The sequence below is a fragment of the Leptonotus elevatus genome, chromosome 13, assembly GCF_054856555.1.
Source record: "Leptonotus elevatus isolate MCC_2025b chromosome 13, RoL_Lele_1.0, whole genome shotgun sequence".
In the NCBI taxonomy this organism is placed as follows: domain Eukaryota; kingdom Metazoa; phylum Chordata; class Actinopteri; order Syngnathiformes; family Syngnathidae; genus Leptonotus; species Leptonotus elevatus.
The window spans coordinates 21,411,351-21,438,220 of NC_141251.1; the positions used below are offsets into that span (position 1 = coordinate 21,411,351).

The window sequence follows — 26,870 nt, forward strand, 5'->3', positions numbered from 1 at the left end:
CGGGCCAGGATGGCTGAGTGGGGAAATGCGACCTTACAAGTCTTTTGTGCTGGGATGCGAGCTGTGTTTTGACTGTGGGAGTTATGAAAGGCAAGGATATTTATAAAAGTATCAAAAATGAATGCGTTTAGGATGCGCTATTCACTTTGAGCTATTGTTGCATTTGCGTTCAAAGACTCCCTCCCACACCGCCATCCGCATGGGAATTCCTCACTATTTTATTGCCCTTTGAGGTGCTTGACATCAACAAATGGCGCGTCTAATCTCTCGCCTTCTAATTATTATTTTTTTAACAGGCGACGGCCTGGACAACAGTGTGGCCTCACCGAGCACGGGCGATGATGACGACCCGGATAAGGAGAAGAAGCGCAATAAGAAGAGGGGCATCTTCCCCAAGGTGGCCACCAACATCATGCGGGCGTGGCTCTTCCAGCACCTAACGGTGAGTTTGGAGTGACAAAACCCTCCCTGACTGGATATTTTTTTCACAGTAATTCATCATTGAATTCATTCTGTAAGCACATAGTTCTTGTTTCTCTATGGCTCCAGTTTGTCTTTTTCTAAAATTAGTGGTATTCAGTATCATTTTTTTTTTAAACCAATACCATTACGAGTATTTATGATATGTAAAATATCAATTAACACAATGACAGATCATTCTGAACAACGATCTTTCTGTCTTTCTGACACACATGATCTCTCATTTGATGTGTCAAACAGCCGTAGCGTAGCACCAACTACTGGCAAGGAGCACTTGCTCAATGTCAGATTTTTTTTCATTTAGTATCGGTGGCTGGTATCAGCATCCTTAATGAGTACCCAGTACCTTGAAACAAGGTTGGTGTCTGATACCAATTTCTGGTATCGGTACTCGCCCATCTTGGTTCCTGCTTGGGTTTTTTCAGTCATTCCTTTGACTTAGTAGGCATGTATTATTCTTCTATCTGGACTTGGGTTTCTCCAAATACAGCATGAAACTCTGGGATTTTCGGAAGTTTGGGATTTAAGCAATACATCCAGTCACTCATACGACGTGTACAATGTATTACTCCCCTTCCTGAAACGTGGGTTGTTGTTTTTCTCCAGAATAGTCAGCTTTTAAAATAATTTCATTCACTTAGTCGTTATGTGTCTTTCTGAGACTTGATTTTTAAGAGAAACACTGGGACATTAAAATCATTCTATTCACTTGGTCGGCATGTGTTAGCTTCTGTGTTTGGGACTTGGATTTCTCTTTTTTCCCCCCGAATATATACGTACAGTACACATTCCCATTGAGAATTCACTCACTCAGTATTGCTACACTTTCTGAGTCTTGGTTTGTCTTTTCACCATACATAGAACACTCAATAAAAAAAAAAATTGTTTAAAAGTGTGGCATGGGACCTTTAAAATGATTCCTTTCACTCAGTCGGCATGTGGTACTGCCATTTTTGTGACTTTCTGTTTTGTCCAGCTATATAGAATGCTTCCATCTTGAGAGAATATTTGACTGTTGACACATACTGCTCCTTTCTTTGGCTTAACTCCTGTAGGATGATTGCTACTTTGATTTGAAGCTGGCATTTTTCTTGAATTCAGGCCAGTAATATTTTAAAAGCAGTCATTACTGTCAAATGGCAGTCGCCAGTCATGTATTTTCATCCTCAGTTGCTCTCAGCGTCACATTTCGTGTGAAAACATCTCTACGCCACCGCTGCCACTTTGGTTATTAGCACGCCAAACAACACAATGCTCGCCGGATCACAGCGCCTCTCATTTTTCTTCTTCTTCTACTATCACGCTGCACCTCTCTCTCATAAACGCACACTTGTGTTGTCATCCGCTCCGAACCAAGCGGCGTCCTGTTAGCGGCTTGTGGAGACGCTTTGACGGCGCGATTATTAAAAACAAATATTTAATTCTTTCAACGAGACGGCGAATGGTGAGAAGCAGCTTGTGATTTCACTCAGTGTGCTGATAGCGGCAACGGCAGCAGACCACAAGATCACTCCAGGGCACTTCCTCGCTCAGTGAGGGCTTGACGGAGTTCATCTTTACACTTGAACTCATCCAACCCAAAATGTTACGCCAATACTGCAGGCTAGCTAATGCCACACTTACGAGCTGCCTCACTGTTTGAGCTGCTGCTTTTTGTGTTACACCAATTGGACACATGCACACAAACAAACCCCCCATTATCTTTCAAGTGTATTTAATAATTGAGCGCACATGCAGGAGAAGATGTTGATACAGCAAAACTAGACTGGTGCAGCGAGCCCCCCGTTTACGTTCGGGCCCTCAGGGGAGTCGCCGTTGTGCCTGAGTGGAAGGGAAAGTGGGTGGCGGGATGAAGCTGCCAGAATATGTAGGAGGAGGTGGAAGGGGGCATTCATCCAGCATCCAGCTGTTTGCGCATCTTAGTTAAGCTTTTGGAGTTTGTCGTAAGCACAATTTTAATACATTTTTTTATTCATTTCTAAGATCAGTGGTCATCAGATGTAATCAATAATTTAGACGTTCAGTGTGAAAGTATTAAGCTAAAAGCCATGTTTCCATCCAAGCAATATGTAGTAATTTCTGGACTACAAGCATTCACTTGCATTCGACCCGGCTAATACAAAGGTGTGGCTGATCCATCAGATCACAAGGGGGCGCACTATAAAGAAAGCGCAAGAGCGTCAGGCAGAGCAAACCAAATTAAGTGAGCCCAAATACAGTAAGAGAGACAGAACAAGAGCGAGACAATTTGCGCCCTCATTATGGAAAAGAAAGTAGCGGGAACCCGGTGCGGTAACATTAAAAACACCTGTGGCTTACACTTTATTCCCCAAATTTAGCTAGTGCAGCTTATAGTCAGGTTCGCCTTGTAGTCCAGAAATTACTGTAGTTTAATTCATAATGGTTATTGTATAGGTACATATTGCATGGGTGCGATATTCTTTCAGACTCTTTACAATAGAAACTGCAAATAATATGACAGACAGTGTGGTACCTGACCCTATATTGCTTCTAACTTGTGAAAGGTGCCAAAACTGACGTTTCCATGAAATAGTGTAGTTCGGTAAATCAGGCTGACGTTTTCTTGATAGGCTGGATGCTGCCAGAAAAAGTAACTAATCCAATCGACCAATCAGTGGACAGCATTGCTTTTAGCCACACAACATGCAAGTGAATTGTACGTACACTGACTAAAGTGGGCTTAGGCAAAATAGGCCTATCACACTGTGTGGTCATTTAAAATCAAAATGTATGAAAGTTGGAGTTTGAATCAGATGTTTTCTTAACACAATTAATCCAAAATAAATGTGATAATAGTGACACCGTTTAAGGCTGATACTGAATTTTCTTGAACTTTCCATTGCACTATGCGACATGGAAGAGACCAGTGGACAGCAATATATTTAGCGCCACCCTATCCAAGCAAACAAAGTGCTGAAAAATGTGTGGTACAATCAGGATATTTTGTGACTGTTTCCATTAGAAATGGCAAAAACTGCAAGGGGATTAGTGTTCACCATTTGAAATTATACAAGGTGAATTTAAGTGGACCTATTGGCGGAAACATGGTGACAAGTTACTCAATGCCTGTGAAGCCTTGGCATAAGTTTCAGAGCTGCAGCGCTGGCCTCTGAGGAGGAAACCTGGTACCGCCTCTTCAAAGCTTCCCATCATGCATTTGGAATGGACACCCTGCTGCCCCTAACCCCCTTTGCTTTTATCCAAATGGTATTTTCTTGTTTAATTTAACAAGAAATAAGTAGTAAATGAAAGCTCAGACCTCCGATCCCCCGACGCGCCGCTCCCCTCTCCCCTCTGAAAAGGCAATTTGTGAAATTATGTGATGGAGTAATTAGATGGAATTCACAAGCACGCCTCAACAGCCACCCCCCCCCTCCCCCACACCCTTGCACTAATGCCCCTCCTCTTCCCCCCTCCATAACAGTTATTCACGTTCATGGCTGCCTGCCTCGAACAGGGAGGGGCGGTGGTGTTAGCTGGCAGACTGGGACGCGATCTAGCACACATTATCGCTAACACTCCCGTTGCTGGCTGAGCTCCCTGCCTATTTGTACACACGGGCGGTGTAACGAGAGGCAGCCGCGATCGCAGCTCGTAAACGAAGCCAACCCCGCGATGCACACCCTCCTTCCCCCCTTCCCTTTCCACCATCGCCGCCACCTTTTCTCCCTTTTAAAATGTATAAAACGCACGAACAGAGTGTATAAGAAAAAATCCAACTGGAAGGCATAATCCACCGTTAATACAATTAGAGGCTAATTTAACCGCTTTCGTACGCACATGTACCACCCCTTACCAGCTCAAACCACACGCACACACACTCTCACACACACACAAAGTGAGGTTTTGAATAGAAACAGGTGTGAAAAGTGACGTAATTCATTCATAAACTGGCAATGATAGCGATAGCAATATTAATTCTATAATTCATATATTTTTTGTTGTGTTAAAAGGAACCCCAACTGTAATGACAAGTTTGCTCTATATCATTTATTTGGTTGTTACTAACATAACTATGAGATTCATTTTTCAAAAATAATTTCCAGTTTAATACATTTTGCAGAAACTTTATTTGGACGTAGGCCGCCATTGTTATTTACGTCACAACGCATTCAGTGTCGAGCAATGTGAAACGCCTATAAAGAAAGCAAAGTAAGCTTCCGTAGCGTTCCTAAAGGGACGATCAAAACACTTGAATGCGTCTGGTGAAATACAAGAGCACGGCGCGGTTGAGGGTGACTCTCCCGATAGCATGTTGTTTCTTTAGGAACGCTACAAGGTTTACCTTGCTTTCTATATAGGCGTTTCACATTGCTTGGCAGAGAGCCAGCCGCCATTCTACATCATTACGCACTGAATGCGTTGCAACGTAAATAACAATGGCGGCGTACGTCCAAAATAAGTTTCTACAAAATGTATTAAACTATAAATTATTTTTGAAAAATTCATTATAGTTATGTTAGTAACAATTAAATAAATAATACAGAGTGAACTTGTCATTACAGTCGGGGGTTCCTTTTTTTATTCATTATATATATTTAAAAACAATTATCGGACAATTAATCGTTAAATTGAATTTTATTCTGCCAAAAATAGGAAGCGGCATCTGCCTAAAAAAATCCATATGTTTTATTTTAAATGTAGTTTCTCAAGTCAATCTAATAAATGTACTGTACAATTGGGCTGTGACAATATAGATATTCAAGTTGTATTGATCAGTGTATTTCAAAGGATAATGATACGTTTCTCAATGGACTGTATATTCAAGGTTAAATTGTGATTCTTATTTTTAAAATGCACAAAGCTTGCACATTTAGGCCTCATGAATCTATTTGTAATGCTTCTTTTTTTGCGAGCAGCACTTTCAAGGAAATGTGCCGCTTAACAAGAATTAAGCATCCGTAGTCGTGCGAGCCCTAACTGTGGCGTGTAATTCTCGAGATAATCGGGATTGCGCTGTTGCTTGTCCGTAATCTGTCCCCGATCGTTGCAGATATGCCAAGCGTTCCTGCAGGCGCCAGAAGAGGCCAAAGTCGACCTCAGACGGCATCAGTCTGAGGCTGTTTATTGCTGGAGCCTGAACATGTCATCACCGTGGTCACCTGGGGCAAGAACATCAGTGCGCCCTCTAAAAAGCGCCGCTCTGTACTTTTTTTGTTCTTCATTACAAGGGCTGACCGCGTGGACAAAAGTTCTCTTCATCAGTCGACCCTGTTGTCGTTCCTCCTCAATCTTAATTCTTCATCTTACTAAGAAATTTGGAATGCTGCATTCCACAATGCTGGGAAGTCCCAAATGTTTGACATAAAACAGCGAGATAACTGGAAGAAAAATGGGAAAATAACCCCCCCCAAAAAAAAAGAAAACTCACTAGAAACCTACAGTATAGTAAATTAGTTCACTATTTAACATCATTAGCTCTGCATGGAAATTGGTGTGTTAATAAATCTAAATGGTCACAATTGAATGAATGAATAGATCAGTTAACAAATCATTCCACATTTTATTTGGCTTTATATATTTGATTTACCATTCACCCAAAAAATATTTAATGAATTTTTGGTCAAACACAAAGAATAAAAAATATCTTAAATGGAATTTTCCCCAAATAATGGCTTTTATTATTCTTAAAAATGACACTTAATCCTTTAAATTTGCCATTTAATAGTCTTAAAAATGACACTTAATCCTTTAAATTTGCCATTCAATGGTCTTAAAAATGCCACGTGTCTTAATTGCACTGAACCAGCTCAATCAATCTTACATCTTGTAAAAGTGTAGTTGGCAACTTTGCATTAACAGCTTCATTGCTGGTCATATGGTGGGTGCGCATCACTCCACAAAAGACGATTCAATACTGTTCTCGATACACGGGGTACGATACGATTCAAGAATGTAACGATTTGAAAATGTAAAAATTTGGTTTGCGTCAGTGTCTTTTGTCATGTTTATTTCTTGCAGCATGTAAAAGCTTTCCAAAGTCAAAACTCTCCAAGTTAATTAAATTCAAAGAAACAATAAATCATCGGCAACGTCAAAACGGTTTCTACCTGGTGTACCTCTCTCATAAAAGACAATTGCATACATATTTCGATAGGTAGCGTGCGATACAATTCAAGGATGCAACGATTAGATTTGGTTCGTAAAATCAAAACTGAATTTGCGCTTCCAATCGTATTTTTTGTTTTTTGCTACACCCTTAATATAAATATATACTGTAAACGCATTTTCACCACAATACACATACTTGCATAATTGACAAGCCCACCACCGTTTGAAAATGAATACATTCTCTCATATTCTCCACAAGAACGTCTGCCAATTAAATGGCTGACTGCTTGTTCAATTTCAGGCATGGGTCATTGACTCTTTGAGCCGTAATGTTATGAAAGACATCCACCCAATTTTATATTGATTGGTGAAACTGGTTCAAGTTTCCAGTTTCCACCACTTGATTGACTCTTGAACCTTAAAATACAACAGTATATACACCCAACTGCAAAAATTGGCGAGTTTTAGCGAAGTAGCCAAAATGACACCAGCGAACTCTATATACTGTAAATGAAGTAACTATGTAGGGTGTATGTTGTAAAGTTGGTATCTGTAAATGTCAGAATTTGGGGATTTTGTCAGGATTCGTAAAGAATTGCAAAGGTTTCCAAAGGTTTTCTTGTTGCAAAGACATTTTGAACTGTTTTGAAATGTTCGTGACAAGCAAAGACTGTCTGCGAACTTTGCAACCTTGCAACGAAAACCCAAAATGTGCTACTTTAGAAAGTGTCTGCTGCTCAGTGAGATACCATCTTAACCAACACAAAAAGAGAGCTGCCTATAGGTATAAAAACAAGCAATGTTCTCAATATCTACAGGGCACTACTGAGTTAGGTTTTGGTGGTTGTATCTGGGAAAATTAAAAAAATGTCACCAGGTTATCCTCACTTCATAAAACTGGCAAGTTTTCGGGCAAATTTAGGCCTCCAAAAAGGCCATTCATCATCCCAAGACTTGGAAAGTCTTCCTGTTGGCGGTTGATAGGCCACGTGTCCCAGTGCTGCTTACCCCATGATTTTTGTTGTCTTGTCAAGGGGCGGTGGCGGGGTGGGGGGTGGGGAGGGGGGGTGACTCCACAACATCAGCTGACCGTCTTTAGCTCCCATCAAAGAGAGACAAAGACACAATGTCCATCTTGCCGCGTGCTGCGCAGTTGTGTTGCCTCCTCACGAGATTACGATCTTAATCCAGTTTAAGTGGCCGTCAGAATCAGCGGCGCCAGCGCTTTGACGCTTTTCAAAGAGACGACAGACAGCGGCGCACATGTGCCAGCGGCCTGGCGTGACGCTGGAGAACAAGTCGGTGTTCTTTGCTCGCCCTGAGATGCTTCATTTGAGGTGGTGGAAATGCCTTTGGGCCGATTGTGTGTTACACTACATGTTTGTTTGTCACTCGGTGTGTGTTGTGGTGTCAGTGCTACCGCGTGGAGCCGCATGAGAAGAGATAATTTGATGTTGGGTTAGGCGATTTTGAGATTTTATTGATTAATTGAAGTTAATTGCGCAGGAATTTTTTTACAAATATTTTATATTATATTATATATATATATATATATATATTATATTATATTTTCTTTCATATTTATTTGTAGCTTCTGTAACGTTTTTCTCTAAGAAATACAAATTTGTTATAACATTTTTAATTATCTTCTAAACAAAATAAAAACGATTTTTTTTTTAGCAAAACTTTTTGAACCATGTCATTGTCGTTTACAAAAACTTTGTGGGGGGGAATCTAAATTAGTTTACAGCACAATTATAAGTTATCACGCCATTTGGTGTCAAGCAAGGAAGGCAGCTGAGTCAACCTCACACACACGCACACACACACGCACATATGTGCACACTTTCTGTGGCCCCCAACCCCCACATTGGCCCACACCTTGTAATGAAAACATCATCAATTATCCCTCTTGACAGGCCCTAGAGACCAAAGGCAGGCAAGGGGGGCATCTTTTTTGTTGACTGACCCTCACATAGACACACATATGCACAAACGCTCACTTGTGTTTGTGTATCCAAAACACAATAGCACGATGAGCCATTTTTGCCAAATAGTGACCCATGGGAGTGTGTATGCAACTGGGATTGTGTATGCAACTGGGGGTGATTCAGTGTGTTTCATGAGGTCTTGGTGGTGGTGTTGAGGTACTGGGGTGAGGGGTTGTAGTACAACCAGGGCAGAGAGGTAGCCGGCAGTCCCCACACAGATTACATGAAAGGCCATCTGTTCTCTGATTGATGGACAGAATGATGGATGGATCTTTTTTTTTTTAAACAGGGGCAAGGAAGCATTTTTGGTAACCCGAGTGGGAGGTCAGAACGGATCCTTGCTATGAGGCACTGTGTGACCTCTCCCGCTTAAAACGAAAAAATCACAGCAGGGTTTTCACGGGTCGTTAAAAAGCTCATTAAAGGGATTTTGCTAAAATGAAGGCCTTAAATGGCATTAAGAAGCAACAAATAGAATTACGATGTTGAGAGGTATTAAAAATTTAAATACTTTCATACTGCATTAATACTGTATTACTTTCTCTGGTTGACCTTCATTTCCAGAGGTTTGTTTACATTTGTTGTGGCTAACAGTAGCATAGCAACATGGCCAGCATATTGACATATACTTAACAATTAATGTGTTTACTTACTTGCATCATAATATGTTTTGTGGGTATGTGTGTACTTATCAGCGACGTGATTGATGGTTTCATACACACATGCTCTTTCATTATCAACTGTGTGTTATATACATGCCTGTATGTATAAGTGTGTGTGTGTGCATGTGTGTGCTGGTGAAAAAAAAGACTAATAACTCTAGAATGACAAATCGTTCTAGGTAGTACGCTTACCGCACATACACACGCACATACGCACACACGCGCACATCCCCTCAACTGTGACATCAGCATATGGGTGGGATGCGGAGTTCCCCACCATGGTTGTGGTATTTATTGGAGAGTGAGTGCAAAGTCCAAGTCTGGAAAATACGGTCGCAAATTAGCAAGTTAGCTCGCGTCTATCAAAATATCTAGCATTTTTCAGAGGCCTCTGCCAAAGCTCGACAATCCTAATTTGATTTAGCGCCTCCTACAAATTTGTCATTAAGATTTATGCTTCGTTCAGATGAGAAATTATGACACCATCAATCAAAAAAAATGGATATCATTTCAAACGGCTTTCCATAATTTCCACTAACCTTAACCCAGGCTAAAGTTTGCGTTTGCACCATTTTGTGGTATCTTTGGGTAAATCAGAAATAGCAAAAAAACAACTAGATGAATTTGTGAGTTAATGTGTGAGCGTTAAGCTATTGCAACATTGGAAGAACGTGGCTTGATCTGCTTTATCCAGTTACTCACCAAATTTCAAAATTTTCCCTACTAAGCTTCAGTTACTTTTATTTATCAAATCAGCAGTTTTACATTAAAACTCCTTAAATGAAGTTCAGCGGCTTTGAAGAAAGTTTAGCATAGCCTTAGTGTGTGTGTACTGTGTGTAGCAGCTTGGTTGTGTTCAGCCAGCGATATATTAACTCTGCTTTAGTGTGAAATCACATTAGCGCTAGCTGTTAGCCGCTATCCATTAAGGCTGTTTTGGTGATCCGCGGGATTGTTGGATCTCTTTTCTAGCTGGAGTCAGCAGCTCGACACCTCGTACTTATATTGCCACTGCCCCACATATACTACGTGTGTGTGCGAGTGTGTGTCCCTGTCACTTGTGTTATTTCTTTGTGTGTTTGTTTATGATTGATGAGGCATTTTGACACGCTAATAATTGGCATGCTCATTTATCAATGGGCTTGCGTTGCAAGATTGTGAATCATCACCCATTTACTCAATCTCATGTGATTGAGTATTATGGTATTTTTTTTGTTTCTTGTTTTTTTAATTCACACATGTGTAGTGTAATCTTGTAACAATCAAGCCACACAGAGGAGAGACAACTAATCACATGCACATTCACACCTATGGACCAATTTAGAGTCTTCACTAAAAGTAAAAAAAAAAAAAAAATGCGGGGGGGGGGGGGGGGTGGAACAAAACCCTAGAGCAAACCTACACAAGCACATGGATAACATGTCAACCCACACAGGACCCAAGCCTAGATTTGAACTCAGATCCTTAGAACAATGAGGCAGATCTGTTAAACACTAGTTCACCGTCTACCCTGCTCCTGTGATACTACCTCTCAAGCCGGTATAATAGATGGTTAGTGTGTGTGGGTGCGTGGGTGCTAATGTGTGTGTTGAGTGTTGTGAGAGAATTCCTATATCCAGTTAAGCAGGTGGTGAATACAAATGAGCAGCACGTCATGATGGTAGAATTCGGAGCACGAGAAAAAAAAAGCATGACATTTTCTTTACTTTCTCCCATGATGATATTTTCTGTTTTTCTTTCCCCCCCAACAAAATTGAGTTGTCTTATTTCCTGCCTCTTATTGTAAATATTTTGCACACTTCACCTCCGTCCTGCAATCAGGAGGCGAAGCAAGTGCTGCTCACTTGTTTGTTACGACGGATTAGCTCATTGATTTGTCATAGTGGTGCACTGATGGAGAAGATGAGCAGGAGGAGGAGAAAGAAGGCAGAGCTCGGGCACTTATAGGCAACTAAACAAGAGGAGGAGGAGGTAAATGGAAGGAAAATAAAAGAGGGGGAAGGGAAGGGGGTGCTGTAGCGTGAGAAAGCTAGCAAAAAGCTAAATATAGAGCAGATGGATGGAAGAGGGCATGGGCAGGTGAGAAGATCTCTACTGCGTGTAGATGTACTTGAAACGAGACGTCCCTGAGCGTCATCTTCAGATGCATCAGGGAGCAATTGTGAAATTACCTCACCTACTTTTCAGCGTTTACCAGCCCTCCCCAAAGCTGACTTTCTAATTAAAACGTCAGGGGCAAAAGGGTAATTATGCTAATAACTTAATAATATCGCCAAGATTATTAGAGTGTGCCCAAATTGCTTCCTCCGGGCGATCGGCTTTCGGCGGCAGTCAAATTTCTTTCATAGTGGGGTGGAATGAACGACGCAAAATAAGTCACAAACTCAGGAAAGCTCCAACAAAGCAGCATTGGATAAAGAAGTGAAGACAAATTCAAAGGAGCTAGTCAATGTCCCAAACCCTCTTTCTTACTTCTGCCAAGGTCAAACAGTCCAGCACCAAATCCAGACAAGATACAGATTTTAAAAGTTAAAACATTAGCATTATAATCATGTCGGCGTTAGCGATGGCTGCTACATTCTTAGCATGAGTTGTTTGTTACTAAAATACAAAATGTCATGGGTTTGTAGTTTGATTTTTCAATCAATTCTAAACCAAAAATAGTTAATGAACTTAAATGTCAAGCAGAAATGTTTTTTGCTTTTTCCCTTGCTCTGCCTCTGTTTGCAAGTATGCCAAGTTGTTAGCAAACAAGGGATATTCCAGAAGATTTTGTCTCCGGAGCAACAGGTTCTTAAAAATCTGATTTGGGGATTTTTATTTTTATTTATTTTTATTTATCATATCATTTTACTAAGGTACTAGTGTGAGGTTTATACTGACAGCTTAGCAAATATGACAAAAGTGAGTTATTTGAAAACTCAAAGCTACCATTTTAAAGCTCTGACGTCATGAAAACTGTTATCAGCATGACACTAGTTGGGCTATTTTTTTTTTAAACTGCAATTGTGGAATTTTTAGCTCAAAGAGTTGACACATTTTCTTTTCTACTGCCAATATATTGGTTGATTTCATGGATTTCTTTTATAACTAGTCACATCTGATTTCATATTAAGATGTGTTCTTTACAGTACAGTACACCTTATTTAGAGGGATTTTCTGAGATATCTTAAAATATTCAAGTATTTTTAAAGGCAGCTGGCGTGTTATAAAGAACAATACATACATACTTTATTTGAGCCAGTCAGTGGGAGGGGGTGTGGCATACTTACCTGAGCTAATGATCGAAAAGGATGGCCTCCATTTAAGCCAGGAAAAACTCTGATGTGCTCACATGCATGGCAAAGGTAATGACACATAATTCCTGTTTGGCAGACGCCACAAAACAATCGTCATTTTTTGTAAAGCTCAGCGACGGCTGCTGTTCTACGGCGCAACCCGCTGTTACCCTCCATAGTGGCACATCCCCACCTACTAGCCCCCCACTTTCATGTTGGCCCGGCCCCCTGAAGTAGCGGCGGTGCACCTCCAGCTGTGGCTGCCGTTCACCGATGCCTTTTGGAGTGCCTCCCCTCGCTCAAATAGGCAGTAATTACAGGCTTAAAGAGGTTTAGTGGTCCAGCAAACTACATAATCACCCCTTGAATTAGCCCCGGCTCATCAGGCGCAGTCCAACGAGCAGCCCACCGGCGCGCCATAAAGGGGCGGCACGTGTGGCGAAACATTCGGCCCACCTCCGACGATGCCTCCCCTCCTGTGCTGGAATGGCCACAGCTAACGAAGCACACCCTCGTTTTTAGCGCAGACCAATATGGAGCCTTGTCATGACTTGACTGTCAGTGTAGAATTTCAAGATGATTATTGTCAATCCCAGTTGAGTTTTACTGTCAAACTAAACATAAAACAGAGAATTGTCATTTGTGTGTTTAAAACAAGCATGTAGTTTTGCCATTATTGTCTGTTAGCTTACTGCTAACACATCATGGGAAACACAATCGTCTATGTGGCAGTCTTATAACAGAATGGATATATTACTGCAGTTGTGTATGCATGGCTGTATATTGCCCATTGGTGACCAAGTCACCCAAGCCAGAAGGAGCCACTTTGATTTGATTTGAATTTTTTAGTCTATTTAATTATTATGTTGTGTTCTCAGCTTACAGTGTTATAGAGTGCTATTTTCCTTATTAAATAACACATTACAACATTTTTGTTTTGTAAAAAAGGCAATTATATGCACAACGCCATGCTGATAACTTGAAATCTTACTACTTCTAATCTGTTGAGACATCGTCATCAATGCTACCAGGAACATATTCCACTTCATAAGTTCCCAAGATGTCAATTATGATGGCAACTTAATAAAAAATATATAATTAATATTCTTCCCTTTATTCAAAAATAGGACCTTATTTCAAATTGAAAGTGCAGAAAATGCACAAACATAAAGTGATAATGATTCAGTTTCTGTTTCGGTCAGTCAGAAAATCAACATGTTAACTGTTTTCTAAAGTAAACGCAGATGTTTGCAAATGTCATGTTTTGAAAAAAGATCATCAATTTGCTTTCATGGAGGACTCGTGAAATCAGAGCACATTTTCTGTTGAGAAGATGAAATTCCAAGGATTTGGACAATTTCATATTAAACAAGGTCTCTAAATTGTTAATTGATTATCAAAAGTAATTATCATTTCATTTGATATTTGATTACTTGTTGATTCATCCGTTAATCAATGTACCTCTAATGTCAATCTCTGATTTACTTGACCACTCTCTATTAATGTATTTTTTTTTCTTGCGGCGTGTTATCTTATGCAGAGTTTGAAAGAGTAACAAGCCTAAATACTGAAGTAAATTACAGAAGAATCTGCTTTAGTGCAGCAACCAAGTGTTTGTACTTTGTTACTTCCCAATACTGTGAAGCAGGATTTTGCACGGTACAGAGTGTGAATTAGACAAACGTTGCCGATGATGATCAATTACCCGAGATGAGCTACGCTTTCCACACGCCGCTAACTCCATTTGTTTCCCAAAAGGCCGCAGCATTGAGGGAATTCCCTAAACCAACAAAAGCTGTTTGGGGGGAGGGGCTCGAGGAAAAACGCTCATTAATGCATGAAAATATCTGTTTTTCCCCTTTATCTCCATGAGATATGGAGAGACACTCGATGACAAAGTGCCAAATGCTGAATTATTCATGTTACAAGCTCGGAGACGTTTAAGCGCGTTTTTTTTGTTTTGTTTTGTGTGTGTGTTATTATTTTTTAGGGAGGGCTTTGTTTTCTTGTTTTGTTCACTTTCTTTTTTTTCTCTTTAATCCTGTCTTTTTCTCTCTTGCTTTGTTTGTCGTTTGCCCCCCCCGGCTTCCTTCATCAAGTCAATGGGGACGTCGGCAGACACGTGACAGCAGTCTTGTATACGTAAAAGTATCAAAATACCTTCACGTCGAAGAACAATTTTTTTTTAAATATTTCATTTTGAAGTAATGAGTAATGAAGGGGGAAATGTATCGAAGTAAAAGGATGTATTTTGTGGGGGGAAAGCAGAGGAATAAAATGGAAAGTTGACATAAATAAAGAAAAAAACTAGAAATATTTCTGCGGAAATTTTGAATGGGCCTGCTGACTCTTGCAAGGTGGAAAGACGCAATACTTTTTGCAATAGTAGTAGTAGTATAGTAGTAAAATTACTTGTTTACCTTACAAGACTGTTGCTACTAACGATGATTGAAGAGGAAGCAAATTTGGGGAGTGTGCACAGCTTGTGTTGGAAAGTCTGCACTTGCTCTCAATTTTGGCATAACAATGTGCTCACCTCCCCAAATATTTAAGGAAACGTCATACTGGCCTGGCAGCACTCGCAGTAAACAGTGCGTTCCTGAGTGTGTGTGTGTGTGTGTGTGTGTGTGTGTGTGGGCGTGTGTGTGTGCGTGTGTATCTAACCCTCGGGCCAAAAAAAGCCCCCCTCAGATTAGCCGTTTGGGAGCGGGCCCGCTGCTCGGTTTGTCGCTCATCTGCCAAGTCAACAAGCAGGAATCAACGTCCCACTTGTTGATTGTTTAAAAAAGTCTTTCCGAGGCAGCCATTAGCGGCATGCTAGCTCTTGTCAGTGTAACACCGTTTTGATCCTCCGGGGGCACCCCAGTGTAAAAGGGGTCACGGCCCAGGCAAAGTGAGAGTCACACTCGTAGCATGCTAAGGAAGTTAGCATTAGCTGGTGAATTGATAGAGGTGGGAAAAGTACTCACAATCTGTACTCATGTAGAAGTACAGAACAGTTACTACAGTTCCACAAGTGCCAGTTATTAGTTAAGAGAAGCAAGTGGCAACAAAATTATTTGTTTGTTTATTTAATTAATTATTCGGTTCTACCTTTACAAGTTGTGCAAAAGTTACTGCTACTTTGTATCTAGCTATACTAATTAGTGAAAGTGTCAGCATTAATAATAATAACAATGCATTACATTTATATAGCGCTTTTTTGGACACTCAAAGATGCTTCACAGTGTTTGCATTATTCGTGCGCTCACACATTCACACTGTGGTGGCGGTAAGCTACTTAAGTAGCCACAGCTGCCCTGGGGCAAGCTGATGGAAGTGTGGCTGCCAGTGTGCGCCTACGGCCCCTCCGACCACCACCACACATTCACCCATTCCATACACCAGTGTGCATAGCACTAGAGGCAGTGTGTGTGTGAAGTGCCTTGCCCAAGGACACAATGACACATGACTTGGGGAGAGCGGGGATCGAACAGCCGACCTGGTTACTGAACAACCGTCTCTACACTCTGAGCCACGGCCGCCACAACACTGACCCAAAAATCTAACAAATAAATAAACCAAACTTGCTTTACTGTTTCACTTTCATTAAGCAAGTTACACTTTTACGTCATTTAATAATGGGCTCTCCCCAAGGAGCAAAAGTCACACAAAGTAGTCCAGATGAAAATAGACCAAGAATGTTAGCCGTTTGCATAACAATCTAATTAGCTAAAGCGTCAGTGTCAACATTGACCAAAAAAAATAAACAAATCAGGATTGTTTCATTAAAGTTTTTAGGAAGTGCAAAATTAATCAAGAATGTTAGCCATTAGCTTGACATGCTAATGAGCCAAAGCAGCAGTGTTGACATTGACAAAAAACAACAAATCGAGCTTGTTTTATCCAAGTGGCCTGGAAATGCGAAATGAAGCCAATTGTTGCGACAACTGTGCACTCACTAGCTCTATATGACAAAAACAATCAACATCCAACTTTAAACTTATTTTGTTTAGTTTTTGAACAGCAAAGATTTGTGGAATGGATTGAGGCAGCACTCCCTAGGACCTGACCGATTAATCAGCCAATATAAGCTTTTTTTAAATCTTAAGATTGTTAATAATGAAGAAAAAAAAGAATATGATGCTTGTTAAAATAGCCCCTTAGTGAAGAAACAAGCAAAATGCCACTCAGAAATTGAGCCACTAACAAGTTGTTTACTGCAATTATTGGCTGCCATGGCTGGCATCTGGGCGCCTTGTGACAAAGCCGATCATCTGCTGATGAAACATCGCCATGCCACCACTCGTCCATGCAGCGTCATGGCCTCTGTTTTTTTGGAGGGCAGCCATATCACATGACTGTAACGGTGTACAATCCCCCTAACCAAAAACCGGCCCCAACCTTGCTCTATTTAAAGCTGAAGTGCCGTGTCGAGCCAGCACACAAGCTGGGTGAGCTTTAAAAAGATAGAAGCGCGATATCGCCACAACGCTAATATGCGAGGAGGCAAGACAAAGATGGAGTTGAACACGCGAGCAGACTTCGTCACACGGCGAATAAAAAGGTGTGTGTGTACGCCATTTGAAACATCACAGGCGCTTGTGAAGTTGACTGGATTTGGCAACATCAGCGTTTATGTTTCTTGTCAAAGTGTATTTTTGGTGCTCCTTGGGTTTTTTTGTTTGTGCTGACGTGGCGAGATGAAGACGTCGGTGTAATAATCCTCCTCCTCATTGTAAAATGAAGCATCTCTGCAGCAAAAAAAGTCTTTTATAACATGTGAGTGACACTTACCTCCCCGTAGGGAAGACTGTGGTTTTATCGCAATATTAAGAAAATGTGACATTTTTCTTTTTGCCGTAATTATTAATTTTTCCAGTAATACTTTAACGTTATGAAATGATGAATAAGTGAGATCGTACCATTTTTGATACTGGGGCAGGGAGGAGTGTCTCTGTCGTGAAAATATAAAATTAAGTCTTCTAATAAAGTCAAATTTTTTTTTTTGTTAATTTGTTGTTAGTTAACTTAGCATGCTAATACTTCCTGGTTTTAGAAAGTGAGATTGTATTTTTTTTTTCTTCATTATGGGGTGAGAGGGAAGTGTCTCTGCTGTGACTCCTTTTTATTGTTTTGACTAGTTTAGGATTAATATTTATCTGAAACATAATAACATAAAATATTTACAGATAAATAAAATTAAACAATGACTGTTGTAATGGTATGTTATGTACTATCTTTGTTGAGAAGAAAAAAAAAGTAGTTGGACAAATATGTGCAATATGAATTCACATGTACGATGGAACGCATGGTTTGCTACAGGGTTTAATTCTGGGGCCGCTGCTGTTTTCACTGTTTCTGATGCCCCTGAGTTCCATCTTAAGAAAACAGTGGTGGTTGTTTTAAAGTGCTCTATAAATATAGAGTTGAGTGATGGGAGGCAGCGTCCTAACTGCATGAATAACAATGTCAAGTTGAGCAATTCGGGTCCAGCAGAACTAACTATCTAACAAAACTTAAGGAACTCTTCCTTAAAATACATGGAGATGAGGATTACATGACACAACGCTTTTTCAAGGTTTTTCAAGAATTCAAGGTGAAGAGAGCAAGGTTCGATGAAAAGGCTGCTCTCCCTGTTTATTTTGTTCACAAGTTAACTCTATACCTATATATTGAAATTGAAAAAAAAAACATTTTATTTTTCAATAAAGAAGGGTTCGGTGAATGTGCATCAGAGAAAGCTGGTGGGGTTCAGTACTTCCAACCACTGTTTTGGAGGCTCAGGGCAAATTAGAATAGCATAGCAGCACACTGAGGCTGAAATCTGATTGGGCAAAAATATCTACTTGCATCCAAGAGAAATAATATTGTGACTAGATTAACAGTATTAGAATTAAGGCTGTAAATGTTGGTCAGGACTTCTGATAATGTTTAGGCCGCCTTCTGTGAGCCTGCGAAGGCCTTGGCGGAGGTCTACGCCTTTCCCCATTGTAGTTTGATTTGGCAATGTCCCACTTACTTATATTAACAGGCAAAATAGCAAAGTCAGACTGATAAGATGAGGGAAAACATAACCCTCCCTCGTGTCCCTCCCCTCTGTCCTGGCAACCACATGCTTGCAGCGAGCAGGCTGTGAGTTCTCATGAAAGCGCTTGTATATTTGAAGAAGACATATCATTAAGATAGAGCAGAGGGAGCAAGGGAGGATGCGCAGAAACTTTCCATCTGCTCCTTTCAAGAACACGTTCCCTCTCTCGCTCTCTCTCGGCACGCTGAATCCAAGCCAAAGGCCATTAGGAGACACAGTATCACACACCATATTAAAACTTCACAGTTGTGACAGATTGGAGTTCATTTGGCATGCTACAAAAGCAAGAGGGGAGTATAAAAACACATTGTGTGCTTCAGTGTACTGTATATATGTTGTGTTGTTGGACTGTTCTGCCTATGGTAAAAGCATTTCCTGTATAAAATTTACTTTTTATCATAAACAAACAAACATACTCTACCCAAAATGCTCTTTAGCTACAGCCGGTAATATTGTATATAGTGACTCTTTACTGGCTATGTACTACATTGTTTTCATATTTTTGAAGGGTATATTCAGAGGGGGTGTCTGTATGTTGAAGCTAGTCCGTAACTTAAAACATTTGAAGAAAGTCTAATGTACTGTAGAAGAAGCCGCCGGATGTGTGTATGTAAGCTAACCACGCAAACAGGCTGCATTTGTTCTGCGCTGCAGTCTGTGGCGTGGACCCTCCCCATTTTGCGAACTACCCCATCATACATCACGAGTGAGACTCTGCTGCACTGGCCGCGATTGCCTTTTGTTTTGTCGACTGGGCGACGTATCATACGCTCACATGACGAGGTGCGACATGCTAGCGGCGCGTCATTTGTACGCTCCTGTAAAGCAAAAGCCTAAACAATGGCGTTTTATGACGTCCAACACATGGAGGCGGCAGAGCGGCGCCTCGTATCGGCCGTCCTTGCGTAACTTTGGGGTTGAGTCTATTTCTATGTGTTCCCATTTTCCGATATAGAACATTGTGTACGCGGCATACTGAGTTACCACACAAATCATGTTATGCAAGAAGTACCTTACCTCGTGTTCTTGTCACACATTGTAAATAAAAACAGAGCAGCTCAACTTCAGGCTAGTGGACGTCATGGCTAACTCCATCCATCCATCCATCCATCCATCCATCCATCCATCCAATTTCTGAACCACTTATTCATTTATATCAAAATTTACACTGATTACTTAATAAGAAGACAAACTACCGATGTTGCACTTTGCATTAGCATTTTTGTTCCCTGACTAAACCCAAAGGGAACCAAAGCCGTGATCTTAAGATTAATGTATGTGCTGAATGAACCCTGATGCTTAGCATAACATTGCACCCCTAATTTTTATTTTATACTGCATAAGTCCGCCTAAATATAGCAAAGGTAAGCCGATCCAAAAAAAGCAGATTTCTTATAAAACAATTTTATAAGATTTTTGATCAGATATGGCAAGCGGTTGGCAGCTAGCTAGTCTGTGGCTAGCTAGCAGTTGACGGGAGATGCTAGCATAGTCTTCATTTTGACTCAACTTTTTTGGGGGGGGACTTGATTGATTCACAACAAGAAGATCCAAATTAATGTCCTTTTGTCTCCCAAAAATACTCAATTTATCAACTGCCTGAATGGGGATAGAATCACGAAGAGGAGGTAAAAATTATGCAAAATAAAAGCAGCAAAAATGCTAACATTGGTCGTATCTGACTTATTTTGGGAGTGATTTTGTCCATCCATACATTTTTCGTTTTAAGCGCATAGTGTGGTCATGGGTGAGTAGTTTTCTTTGGTCGCTAGCCAATTGCAGGACACAGATAGACAAGCAAGCATTCCCATTTATATTAAGTAATGCAATGATGGATGATTAACTAAAATGTTTGTCTTTATGATCTTAATTTGGTTTGTTGGTTTTGGTGATTATTCATTGTGCTTGTGATAGTAGCTACATGAAGAAGAGGCAGGTTACACCTTAGTTATCATCCTCTTTAATGAATCTGGCAGAGATTCAAACTCAAAATTTCCCATCTTGATTTAAATGGATATTGTGTGAAGCACAGAGGCGACAATGCAATTATAATTTACTGCATGGAATTAGCCTCCATGTATCCCTACTCTTTCCTCCTCCTCCTTCCCCACAGCCCATCACATGGACAAGGGGAATGCTGGGCGGGGTTGGGGGGGGGCGGCCTTCCCCTCTGCTGTCTGCCGCCCTTCAAACAAAACACAGTCCTGTTCATTATGTGGCATGAAAGACAAAAAAAAAATAGAAATAAACATGCTGGCGCCACACCAATTTTACACGTCTGATTGTTGTGTTCTTTATGTACGAGCACACACTGTCAGTGCACACACACTAATGTCGCTCAGCATGTGTCAGCATATTTTCACTGTCATATTTTAACGCGTATTGAAAGGACTCTTAAACAGACCTATAGCTGGAAATATACACTTTCTATTAGGATCTGGAAATACAAAAACACCAAATATCTAGTGAGTTTAGTTAAGTCTAAACAAGCGTGATTTCACAAACTACCTTTATAAATTTATCCAAGTTCCTTAACTTTTCAGCTTGGCAGAGGTCTCAATCCAGTCACACTCAAAGCAAAACCAGAGTGCACGAACATTGGGTGTGAATGTTGTATTAATTTGAGTCTTTCAATAATTTATTTGAACCTTAGGGTAGAATGATTATACGACATTCATCGTCATTGATTTTTCTAAAAACGAGAAAAAACGAGTTATAATTTGTTATGGATTTTCTCTAATCAAGAATGATACAGGCTCAAATATATGCATACATTCACGTAGATCTTTTAATGAGTTAAGTAGAGGAAGGTTTTAGAATGTCAGAACTTCACAAAGCCCACGTTGGATCAAGCAATTCAAACAATTGGAGAAGCCGAGGAATTTTAGATTTACACAACAAAACATTTTCCATTCATGATGTAACATTGAGGCAACATTAATGTGAGCGACTCCCCAGACAGGAAGTGAACTAAAGCTCGCTTATTTTCTTTCCCCCGTAGCATCCGTACCCGTCAGAGGAACAGAAGAAGCAGTTGGCACAAGACACGGGCCTCACCATCCTACAAGTCAACAACTGGTAAGAGAAGCTCGACATCATGCGTATACCATCTCATCCTTCCCTCAGGCCATGTCGGCTGCCGGTGATCGGAATTAATGCCACCACTCCAACATCAGCCCCTGCCGTCCTCCGCCGCCGCCCCTTCCCAAACACAGAAATACTCCGCTTACGGAATCACGCTGGTGCGGATCAATCTAAACAGATATGGCCTGAAGTCATTTTCCGAAAAGCAGCGTTAATTAAGAGTCAAACAAGCATCGGAAAACATTAGAAAAAAATTATCAGGCACGCAGAAAGTTAGCAGTGGTGTTTATTAGCACACGGACAAGGCTCGATTTTAAAGTGGACTTATTTTCACGTTTTTAATGGTGTACGTTAAAAAATGCTTTGTTTTTTTTTAGGGACCTGGTAAATATTTGATTGGTACCCAATTGTCTGAGACATTTTTCATTAGCTTACTTCCTGATGTATGAAGTGCATTTTTTTTCTTATTTAGATTTTATTGTTTATTACACTTGGTTGCATTTTTTAAAACCATTTCGTACCTTAACTCAAAATTGTTGACCGTTAATGATGTTTCTTTGAAGATTTGTGGCCTTCCTGCTTAAGGTTTCTTAGTATTCTTCATTAGAATTCCTCACTTGCTGGTTGGCTTAGCTCAAAGCTTTTTTTTTTTTTTTTTTAATTGGGTGCCAAGTTTGACCCTAAACAAGGCTTTTAACCTGACCTAGCTTTGGGAAGAGGTAGAAAGAGGGCCGTCTGTCTGTGCAAAGCGCTTCTCTTGGGTTGGATTTACACTTTTCCAAATCCAAGCGTTCCTTAAAATATTTGTCTATTCACACATTTTTAAGTGATTCCTATCAAAGGCTGTCCGACTCCCTCTTTACACCTTAACTCTAAATTGTTGACCGTTGATGGAATTTCTTTGAAGATTTGCGGTGTTTCTACTTTAAAATTCACCGTATATTATTCATTAAGATTCTTCACTAGCAGGTTAGTTTAGCTGGAAGGGGCCTCTTTTTTTTAATTGGGTGCAGAGTTTGACTCATAACTAGGCTTTTAACCTGAGGTAGCGTCGAGGGAAAAGGTAGAAAGAGGGTCGTCTTCACGTGGTCTTATCAGAGAGATGCCTATCAGCACAGGCTCGCCGTTATTAGCTGTGGCCCCCCATTTGATCTGTAAAAAATGAATCCTTGAAAGTGAAGGAGAGCCAAATTGAGATGAAAAGATAAGGAGGGAGGAGAGGAGATTAATCCCTCTAATGATGTTAACAAGATGCCCGCCATTGTTCAACGGGAAGAGCTCCAGAGACAGGCAGCAGATTAGCATGCCAGGCAGTCTATGGAGAATTTAGCGCACACGCACACACGCACACAAAGGGGTGGAATAAGGACCGCAGGGAAGCCCATGTGGATGTTATCACATAAGGTGACCTCGGTGAAATCCATCAGGGGATCAATTCTTTTACCACAGATAAAAGTGTGTGTGTGTGTGTGTGTGTGTGTGTGTGTGCGCGCGCGTTGCCTGACTCGCCCTTTTGTAGGCCACAATATGCATGGAAACTCACCAATTTTGGCAAGTGTACATATCCAGGGCAATTTATTTTAGTGGTCCTGAATACAACCCCTCAAAATTCACTCAGTGGCGCTCCCTGGAAAGTTCAGTAATATGAAATTTGGGGGACATGTCTGTCATAAGACAAAAAAATAATAATAATAAAAAAATAAAAATAAAAAAAAATAATAATGAAAAGGTCTCAAGGAACCATGTCTGAAATTTAACAGGAAGTTTTCCCATTTTGGGTGAATTCCAGGGTTCGTACTTTGGCTAACTCCTACTTGTCATGAAAAGATGCACGCAGTAGAGAGTGGACCCAAAGGCGAGGCGACACATCAGGGAGACAGGAATTGTGAAAAAAAGGAGAAACTTTATAGAAACAAGTGGGGACGAGTGAGAGGACGAGGACTGGGAAAGAGGAGTCTGGTAGCTATGACGGGACTGAGCGAGAGGAGGCTGGTAGCCATGACGGGACTGGCTTGACCGGGCTGACTTGGGAAGCTTAGTAGGAACGTGGAGAACTTAACTGTGACGAGGACGACTAGACTGTGTTGTAGACCACTAGACTAAGATGTAGACTCGACTGAAACAAAGACGACTTAACTGTGACGAGGCTTAGCTTGGCGCGATGGGAAACACACAGGACTTCAACACCTGACGTAGACAATGATCCCACACAGACTAAATACACCAGCACTAATGAGACAAGTGGGGAACACAATAGGAACAGGGCACCGATTGGTCAAACACACTGGGAACGGAACAGGCACACAGGTGGACGTAATCACACAGGGGAAACACAAGACAAACACCAATCACAGAAAGACACAACAAACACACCAAAATAAACAAAACCCTAACCCATACAAAACCGAAACGTGACTGAGTTGGAGACCACTAGACTAAGACGTAGACAACTAGACTGAGACGTAGACAACCAGACTGAAACAAAGACGACTTAACTGTGACGAGGCTTAGCTTGACGCAATGGGAAACACAGACTCCCACACAGGACTTCGACAGCTGATTTAGACAATGACCCCACACCGACTGGACAAACACAACAGACTAAATACACCAAGACTAATGAGACACACCAGGGGAACAAAATAGGAAAAGGGCACCGATTGGTCAAACACACTGGGAAGGGAACAGGCACACAGGTGGATGTAATCAGACATAACGAGACAGGGGAAACACTCAGAAACACAAGACAAACACCAATCACAGAAAGACACAACAAACACACCAAAATAAACAAAACTAACCCATACAAAACCGAAACATGACACTACTAGGGAATCTAAATAGCCCCAATCGGAAGTATATACCCTTAATGCTAAATGGCCAATATTTTTATGTCTATGCCTTCTAATGTGGGTGGAGCTTGACGTCAAAGTTTATTCATTATTTTGAGAATTTGTCAAATTGGGAGGGGGGAGGTGGAATCAGCCATTCCAAATCTAAGTTCAACCTATCAACATGAAATTTGGTCACAACAGAACACACTAAAAAGTCTAGAAGACACCTGCCTGAAAAGCAATTGGAATTTTATAGCTTGTTTTTCTTCAATTGTCAAAAATGAATCAACCAAAATGAACCAGATATACAAGTTTTTATTTGACAGCATATTGTCTAGAGGCTAGACACACAACCTAAAAGTGTGTGCGCACACACAGTGTGTACATCGTGGGAGGGTAATCTCTGTTCGTATGTGTGTGCGTGATGGTAGCCGTGTGTGGTTAATCTAGGAGGTATTAGCTGTTAAAACCAACATGCTCGAATCCTGCTGCCCCCTTATATTGTGCGTGTGTGAGTGTATTGTTGTTGTGTGTTTATATTTTCCATGCACTGTGGCAGGAAAGCACAGAACAACAACAACAACAACAACAACAAGAGTGAGACAGGTTACACAAGGCAAGATGGAGAGAAAGCACTGCCATTTCCCTGGCATGTTGTGTTGTCGTACTGCCCTGGAAGCTCCGTTGCCATTGGGTGTCGCCATAGCAACCCCCCGGTGATGTTACCTCCTGACCCTCTGATTTGGTGGAGTCAATTTGCCTGGTTGCCACACGCACGCACCCCCCCCCCCCACACACACACACGCCCCCCCCACACACACACGCCCCCCCCACACACACACACTCACCCCCCCCCCACACACACACACTGAAAGCCATGTAAGAGGGCCGCGCAGATGTTCCCTTAATGATGATGACTGATGGAACATTTTTACTCTCGTAGATTAATTTTAATACATTCTTGCATAACTGTAAGACTCACACAGTAAATTAATTAAAACAACAAAGTGTACTGTTCTTTTAACTAATTCACTGGCATAAATTCATCAAAAAAAGATTATTAAAAATTAGGGGCGACAGGCAATTAACATTTTTAATTGTAATTAATTTGATATCTGTTCTAAATGTACTATGAAAAAAAATTCTAGGTTTTCATACTCTTGTTAACAAAAGTGGAAAAAATGTTAAACTAATAGAAATAGTTCAAATGAATTTTCAACGTTTATAGCCGTCAATGGCAATGAATGAATAAAAGAAAAAGAAAATAAAAGATTAGGTGATTACAATTTAAATCGTAATTAATCGCATGACTTCACTAGTTAACTCACGATTAATCACAAATTTCATATCTGTTCTAAATGTACAATTTAAAAAAAATCTAGCTTTTCATACAAAAAGGGAAAAAAATAAACTAATAGAAATAGTTCAAATGAATTTTTGACTTTTTTAGCCAACAATGGCAGGGAATGAGTTAATCAGAAAAATAGCACTCTATGGTATTGTACTTCATATTTGAACAGTTTTTGCATCAATTCAATGGACATTGTGCTGCTCCCTCTGGTGCGCATGTATTGGCCACTTGGGGGCAGTACAATAGAGCCAAACTGATTTACTGTACATGAAGCAGATCTCAGCGCCTTAGTAAGCTTTTATATTAGTTAATATTAGTTGTTCTTCACAGAGGATAAATAATATATGCCTTTGAGTATATTGTCTGTTTACATGTGGCTCTATTTTCTTAAGTTCAAATATCCGTTTCTTAAAAGGTTATAACACTGTGGCACAAATGCTATTCACTAGCCCGTCTATGGTATTTCCCATTTGGTGTTAGCATTAAGCTACTGAACTGTAAGGCAAAGTTATGTGGTTGTTTCAAATGCACGTGTTGTCCTTTTACGTCACGTCACTTGTATCTCAATCTCAGTGATCTGACAAGATATAAAGAATATAAACTCATCTATAATCTTATTCAGATCTGCAAAATGTTATTGAAGTAATTTTAGCTCTAACAATGACACATCCTGGCCCACAATGTCCCTCACGTGCACTCGGGTGCCGCGTGGATGTGTTAACACAGGTCGCTGTGTATTATTGATGAGCCGGCAGCAGTTGTGGAGCTTGGCGGATTAAATAAAAAATGCTAAAGGCCGACAAGGGGCGCAGGTTACTCATGAATTATTGGCGCCGCGACGCCACACCAGGGAGGTTCCCCCTTTGAACAGAGGAGAGGGAGGAACACTTTACACCACCGCCGTGTCCTTAAAGGGACCTGCGCAGTTATGTGATCAGTCAGTGCCAAGCCCTCGGTTAGCCTTTAGCTTCTTGAATGACTAAACATATTTTTGGGATTATTTAAAGAAAATCCCGTAGGAAATAAAGTGTACAATTAAGAAAGACGC

At 40.7% G+C, this 26,870-nt stretch overlaps 1 protein-coding gene across 1 annotated transcript in view; it reads left to right on the forward strand.

Moving 5' to 3' along the window:
* The window catches only part of meis1b (Meis homeobox 1 b), a 91,297-nt gene that overhangs the window by 42,183 nt on the left and 22,244 nt on the right, over positions 1–26,870 (forward strand). The window contains exons 8-9 of the mRNA XM_086092861.1: positions 297–442; positions 21,555–21,631. Coding sequence (XP_085948987.1) covers positions 297–442; positions 21,555–21,631 — 223 coding nt within the window. The remainder of the gene's footprint in view (positions 1–296; positions 443–21,554; positions 21,632–26,870) is intronic.